The sequence below is a fragment of the Pomacea canaliculata genome, linkage group LG9 (assembly GCF_003073045.1).
Source record: "Pomacea canaliculata isolate SZHN2017 linkage group LG9, ASM307304v1, whole genome shotgun sequence".
Classification (NCBI taxonomy): domain Eukaryota; kingdom Metazoa; phylum Mollusca; class Gastropoda; order Architaenioglossa; family Ampullariidae; genus Pomacea; species Pomacea canaliculata.
In genome coordinates this window covers 18,064,044-18,071,725 of record NC_037598.1, presented here as the reverse complement: position 1 = coordinate 18,071,725, position 7,682 = coordinate 18,064,044, and the positions used below count along the sequence as shown (strand labels likewise).

Below are 7,682 nucleotides of genomic sequence, written 5' to 3'. Positions count from 1 at the left end.
TGGTGAGCTGATAGATGCTGGACACGTCAGTCAGGGGCAAAGGGCAAAGTGCATTTTGTCAAAGGTGCTGTTTTCCCCCATTTCTTGCTCGTTAAATTTACATGATTCAATCTTAATCTAACCTGTCTAACTAGATGTGACATTCCAGGAGCTAAACAAAGCTAGTTTTGACCAAACAAGACAAAAAAGAAAACCGCTGTCTGCAAATCAGGCTCAAAACATCTGATGATTCCCTTTCCCGCGAATTTTTCTTATAGAGTTTACTTCAGGACTTTTGTGTGTGTGACGTACCCCACCATGGCCTACTATGGTTTTTATATTACCCAGAAAACTGTTTTCTAGAATAGTCTGTTTTAATCTCTCTCAGACCTCCTGTTCTGTGACTGTTCTACGTTTAACGAGTTCCTGCCAGTGAGGAGAGTGGTGCACATGTTTGTGTGTGCGATGTGACGTGTGTCCGACACCTATCAGGTGTGTTGTATGTGTGTCCGACACCTATCAGGTGTGTTGTATGTGTGTCCGACACCTATCAGGTGTCAAGCCCTACAATAAAAGTCCGCATTCATCAGCAGTTTGTGTGGTGGGCGATGGGGGCGGGACCGGGTGGGCAACACTAAGACGCTAATGCGAGAAAACAGAATTTACCATGCGGTAACACTACGACAGTGCAAATGAGGTAAAGAGGTTGATGTCTGCAACATCGTGAGGGCTGGTCACGTGCCGCCGGTCCTGGTGACGTTGCATGACGTCACGTAAGACAGCGCGACAAGAGCGAGTCGGTCTGGAAGTCGTGGCTGAAAACATTGCTGAAGTCCCGATTCAAAAGTGACCCCTCCATCTCCCAGGATCATGTCTACCGCCGCCTTTTGTCGGAGGACACGACTCCTTCGCAGGTCCAGGCTGGAAGTACTTGACCTCGTCCACCGACTTGGGGTTACGCATCCAGTCGACGACCTGACCCGGGGTCACGATGTACACGTCATCTAGCTGCAGCAGCTCGTCCACAAACGGTCGAGGGCGTCGAGGTGATGCTCGGTGTGGAACCAGCGCGCGTGCAGGAAGATACCGAAAGGAGCGCGGTTGGATTCATAGTAGCGCCGGAAGTTGGAGCGGAAGAACTCCAGGTCCTCTTCGGCGTCCGCTGAGGCGGTGCACCCGTCAGGCATTGCGCATGAGTGACCATCAAGTCCGTACCTTCACAAAAATATCACACGTTTGTAGTTTTTTACTCTATTATTTCCTGTACTTACTTTGTTAATCAAAGAATGGGGCTTTCTATATCTTTATTGTTATTCAAACACCATAGTTTGATGCGTTGATATCACTAGTCTTATGAATGCTCTTCACAGTTAAATATATTTTCTGTCTTACGCCGTGACTAGCGAATATATGGACATAAAAACAGTAACTTTAAACTTCTTTTTTTTTCAAACAGGACCAGGAATAGGAAGTCAAGACCAGCAGTATAAATTACTTTTCAATTCCATAAAAAATAAGTACACGTTTAGGTATCATTTGATCATCAGGTGGCATGTTGCTCCAATAATCTTAGAGCTTGATGTTAATAAGATGGTGTGAAGCAGACTCCTAGCGATCTAATGTACACCTGGTCCTGATGACCAATCCTGAAAGCTATCAGCGTTCTTACCATCGCTGCACTGGGATCTCCCAAAGGCCTGGGTACTGCTTCAGGGGGCAGGGTCCATGCTGACAGTACTGCTCGGGGACCGTGTAGTCCAGGGTGAAAGGCCACACAGGGTCGCTGCCCTCCCACACGGAGCCCGTGAACATGGAGGTGTCGTAGGTGAACTTGGAGTCGTAGAGCGCGGCGTACATGTTGTCTGCGCCCAGCTGCAGGAAAGGCACTCGGAAGCCCCGGATGGCCTCGTAAGAAACGCCGGCATTCTTGGTCAGCGACAGCCGCATGCCCTCTACCTCGTCCACGAACTCCTGGTATGTCGCCGTGGCCCACCATGTGTGTGGAAAGCGGTGAGACAGAGTGTGGCTGGCCACCTCCACCCCCATTGCGTATAGCGGGTACACTAGGTCGTAGTCAGTGCCCTCCCCTGACACGTACAGGCAGCCGCGCACGGGGCAGCCGTTAGGGTTGTACCTACCCGGGCGGAAGAGGCGTTGGAAGTAACCGTAGTAAGCGGCGGAGACCTCGTCGTCGAACGTAATCATTACCATCTGCGGAGTCTTCTTAGGAGACAAACCACCCGGGATGTCTGTACCGGGACAACGACAACTGGGCAGGGTGCACTCAGATGGATTGCAGGCTGGCGACAAAGGACATCAGAAGGTTGAAAGTGAAAATGAATGCTTTGGTTGCAAATAAAATGCATTTTTGATATTTAACTCTATACAGTATTCAAACAAAATGTAGAAAATGTTACATCAATGGTCTTACAATCGAAAGATTGCTATGACTAATAATATATAAGTCTGTTCCTTTGGTAGTCCGGTCTACTCTACTTTTGTACGTCTTCTACTTGTGTATGTCGTCTACTTTACTGATGTATGTCTCCTAATACTGCGAGATGAAGGTAAGACACGAAAGTATTGTGTAGTAAGTTTCGTATTAGCGCTGGACCCGCTAAAAACTAGCAACAAACGCCGGCTTACCGGCCCTCTACACTAAAATTCAACATAAAAGCTTGTATCACAAAAAGAATCATAAGTAAGCGGACCATGAATAGCCCTTATAAGAACAAGTCCTTAAAATCGCAATTTCGACTGCGGGATTCTAAAGCTTATCATATCACGTGATTGTGTCATACTCACGTCCATCATGCCACTGCACGTTGCTGAGTTCTGGTCTTTTCTCGGCAGTCATGCTCCAGGCAGGGCCGTGTGGATGGTTGTGTCCAGAGCTCTTGCCAGATTCTTTCTTTGAGGCGCTGCTGGCCACCTGTTCTTTTTCCGAGGAACTGCTGGCCGACTGCTGCTTCTTGGATTCCTGTTCTTCGTTGCTCCCTTTCTCGCTGCTCCCCCACTCGGTGCTCCCCTTCTCGCTGCTCCCCTTCTCGCTGCTCCCCTTCTCACTGCTCCCCCACTCGGTGCTCCCCTTCTCGCTGCTCCCCTTCTCGCTGCTCCCCTTCTCGCTGCTCCCCTTTTCGCTGCTCCCCTTCTCGCTGCTCCCCTTCTCGCTGCTCCCCTTCTCACTGCTGCTTGAGCTCACGCTGTTTTCCACGCTTTTTCCTCCCTCAGACTCATCGTAGGGCACCTCAACCAGGTCGTTCACATCCTCCCATGACTTGGGGTCGACGTCATCAGGGCGCCACCATGGCTTACCAGACCCGTGAGAAGAGGCGCCACCTGTCGACACAATATGTCATTAACGTACCCTGTTTGGGGATTCTGAGGCAGCCTCGAATAACAGTCAAAGGGTTAGGGACGAGGAGGTATCGAAGAACTATTACAAGAAATATGAGTTTCTACTCGGCTTGCTTTCCTCATCTTTTATACTCAGTATTAATTTTATGAAACTGAGGTGGACAGTACGGGTTCATAAGTTTATAACCTATTGAAGTGGGAAATGCCAAATTGTTAGTCGCTCTTTTCAACTCGTGATAAACAGATGCACATTTTTGCGTGTATTTGCATGATATATTTCCACATCAGTTATCGTTGCATCGATTCCATTCAATTATTTCGACTATACTGTGCAACACATGAACCTGTCCTGGTGATGTTTTCCTCATTAAGTTATAAGAATATTATATGTCATGATGCCAATACACGCTAGCTGGCATATTGTCATATCAGCATCTTTAATCCTTCGTGTTAAAGCTATTTGAGAAGAATTTTGATAAGAAGAAGTTTAACAATTTTAGGCTTTGTAATTAATAATAAGTAATGTTATAAACATATTAATGATTATAGTAATTAAAAATAGATAATAATAAAAATAGATAATAATAAATATCTCTCTTGTAAAGCCCTTTTCCTCACGGCGCAGGAAACTAACTTATCGTCAAACAGTCATGAAAGTCGGGTTGGGCAAAAGGACATCGGATGTCCACATCTTAGGTTGCTTGTTCACAGTTAGAGACCTTAAGTTCTCTTCCTCCTGAACAGCTTTTAGGCTTATACTTGAGTTCACCTTCTTCTGCACGTCTTACTCCCTGTAACTCGCATCTACCGCCTTCTTCTCCGTAATCCTTACTTGGATTTCTTGTTTCATTTTCCTTCTTTCTTCTTCTTTTCTATTTTTTTCTTAAGCACATAAGCGGCTTTACGGGTTTTAAGTAGACAAAGAGCTCACTCGCTTCTCGTCACATGCTTCTGTTGTATTTGGGACAGAACTTTTCTAAATATTTGAATGCTACCCCATGCATTTTCGGACTGTGAGAGAAACGACTAAACTGAACATTTGAATGATTTGTTTTTCTAAGCAGAGCAGTCAGAATTATCTTCTCTGGTTCCCTTTGTGTCTCTTTAATTATTTATTTTATGCATAGTAAACCAATGAAATTCGGTTTGAGGACATTGAGAAACCATAGCTTAGACCAAAATTAAAAATTTTTGTCATTAATTCACCAAGCCCGCTACATTTCTATTCATCGTACATCGTAAAACATTGTACAGTATTGCTGTACATTGTAGAACATGTTACAGTAGGTCATACAACATTGGAAAGTGTTGTTGTATGTCATAGAACATGGTAAAGGTTTGTTGTACATAGTACGACATGGTACAATACTGTTGTGCATGGTACAGTTTCTAGAACTAGTGAGAAAGATTCAGAGACTCACTGCTGGGGCTGCCGTCGCTCCAATCGGCGCTGGCCGCTTGTTTGCTGGAACTTCTGGAACTGCTGGAACTGCCGTGCTTGTAGCCGCCTCCACTCCCTTTGCAATCAGCGTTCATGGGCCAGTCGCAGGTCTGACTCAGCGTGTTAAAGTGCAGACCGTCCGGGCAGTGGAAGACGTGCAAGTCGTTGTCGATGCACCTGGTGAAGGACGTGGGATCACTGTCGTGGCAGTAGAAAGCGCCGCTCTCTTTGCATCTTACGCCTAAGCGCTCAGCCCGAGTCAAAGAGTTGCCTCCCAGCGTAGTTACCATCGCAACCAACAACAGGGTTTTCATTTTGACCAGCTCAGTTAAAGCAGTTGAGGAAAATACAAGATTCGTCCAAATATTTGGATTGTATCTTAAGGTCTTCTCTTTCCCACAATACGCCGAAGAAACTAGGTGTCCTGTCTATTTTGGATAAGTTCAAATCAGTGTACTTGCACTTCGATTGGTCCACGCCGTCAAGAAGACTACCGATTGAAGCGACTCCTGTAGGTTTGTCGACAAGACAAGGCTGCGATGAGAGCAGTGTTTCTGCCTGATGATGCTTGAGTGGCTGGCACCTGCTGGGGATCTGCACACCTGTCGGATGGTGTCCCAGGAATTGGGACGACGTCAGGTCTGCGCTGTGGCGGAAGACGCGGCTCGGCGCCTTAAATAGCAGCTTCTCTCTCTTGTTTTCTGCCGCTCCTCCGCCAGGCAGTGATCTGTTTGCATATTTGTCCATCCGTCACCGGCCTGTGGGCCCCTGCTCTGTCAATACCGCCCGCTTGACCGTTGTGGCTATCACGGTGAGATGCCGGCGTGTGTGCACTCGGTTACCCGCTACACCCCCATCCTCTACCCCCATATTTGTGGCACCCCCACCACCTACGTCACCATTGCCACCACCACCCCCGTCAGAACTAAAACTACGAGTTAACCAATTTATGTGACTTCTTTTGTTTTCTTCTGTTCTTTTTCTTGTAGCCTTTTGAGATTAACCGCTACCTCCCTCATGCATGCAGCTCCTCCTGTTCACTCGTCACTCACTGACATGCTCACACACACTCTCACAAGTTCACGCACTCGGTCACTGTGGTATTTGTAAAGCATCAGGTAAGGTCTATATTTTTATGTCTTCTTCTTATACCTCGATAAATATAAATGACCAGCGTTTATTTGTTTATTGGCTGTTTATCCGTTATTTATTGTTGTTGTCCACGCTTGCAAAGGCTGGCTTTACCGGGATCACTTGTGGTTAAAGCGATATTCATTAAGCCATGTAAGGTCCTCCAGACAAGAAGTCCTGCACACAAGCTTCGCTAGTTAATTGGCGAGCTTACTCTTTTTTGTGCCTGGTTCAACGGAAGTGTCCTGGGTATTACTTCCGTTTAAACCACAACCTCAAGTGCTGTGTGTGCCGTTGAGGCACGTACCAGACTTACCTCTGGTATCACAGGCCGGTCGCTGTACTTAAAACTCTTGTCCTCAAACCTTCTTATCGAGCACTGCAGAGAGTGCATTTAGAGGGCATAAGGAACTGCGAAAGAGGAATATGGAGGCAAAACTTGTGCAAATTCAGTCAATCTCTCATGCTTTTTTTATTCATCTAGAGTGGCTAGCCACGCAGCGTACATGGGGCGATGAACACCAGGAAATGACCAAAAAGTATGTTCGTAAAAAACAGACTTTTGCCTTGGACACGTATAATTATGGTTTGTCAAGCTCAAGAAAACATCTGGTAGGAGTAGCATGCCTAGCAGAAAAAAAACATTCCATCTATCTCCCTCCCGGTAGTAAGGACGAGACGTCAGAGGTCATTTTCCTCGATCCTCTTTAGTAGGAATACTAAGGAAGCTTCTGGGCCTGGTGACTATTGCTCGACTGTTTGGTGCGACACAGACCATTGACCGGAAAAATATGTGTCGTCCCAGCGGTAAAATGGAAACCTGACTCGCAGAATCTTACAGCCGGCGGAAGGAGAGTGCTGGGATCCTAGACACGGTGAGTTACTTTTTAATCAACAGAGGGATTGATTGTACGCTTCACCTCCGTTGAAAACAAAAGAAAAAGCATAAAATCTCCTTTATTCCCCTTTTACAAACCTGTCGTAGAAAAACGCTTTTTGTTGTCTTCTTGGCAAACCACAAAGCTGGGTTTTTTGTTTGTGTTTTGTTTTTGTTTTTTTTGTTGGTTTTTTTTTTTTTTTGTTTGTGTTGGTGTTTTTGTTTTGTTGTTTGTTTTTTGTTGGTGTTTTTTTGGTTTTGTTTTGTCTTTTGGGGGTTTTTTGTTTTTGTTTTTTTGCTTTGTTTGTTGCTTTTTTGTTGTTGTTTTTTGTTGTTGTTTTTTTGTTTTGTTTTGGGGTTTTTTGTGGGGGTTTTTTTGTTGCTATATTTCTAGCTCGGTTCCTGGAGCTTTTACAACAAACAGAAATTTGATGAGTAACACATTTAAGTTATTTGCAGGTACATATGGGACGGAGTTGGCTTCCGGAAGCCAAAACAGAAGGAGGTTCCACCCATCCATCGTCCGCGCTCCTCCGCTTTTCCCCCCAAAAGTAAAAAAAGAAGATGAACAAGGAAGGAGATTCATTGCAATATTTACGAACAATTAGGCTGTCTGTGTTTTCTATTATTTTTTGCGTGGCAGCCTCAGCCGAAAATCTCGAGTGGATAGCAATGAAAGTGGCCACACAATGCTGTCTTATTAACCACGTCGGCAAATGTTGGAACACATGCCTGTTGGAATGTGTCATCGCCCAATGTGCGTGCCATGATGAAAATGCTTTCTATCTGCTGGTGTCTTCTTCCTCCATATCATCAAACGTTCTCTCTCTCTCTCTCTCTCTCTCTGCTGTGCTATTCTATTCAATTCTATTTCCGACTTTCAGTGACAAGAATATG

At 45.6% G+C, this 7,682-nt stretch overlaps 1 protein-coding gene across 1 annotated transcript; it reads right to left on the bottom strand.

The window, feature by feature from the left end:
• On the bottom strand, nucleotides 1–5,078 carry LOC112572562. Its single transcript, XM_025252299.1, is given in 6 exon segments — nucleotides 1–464; nucleotides 527–1,010; nucleotides 1,013–1,194; nucleotides 1,649–2,279; nucleotides 2,785–3,318; nucleotides 4,758–5,078. Coding segments are annotated over 5 exon segments (1,848 nt in total). The 5' UTR covers nucleotides 5,068–5,078; the 3' UTR covers nucleotides 1–464; nucleotides 527–819.
• Between the last annotated feature and the right edge of the window lie 2,604 nt (nucleotides 5,079–7,682).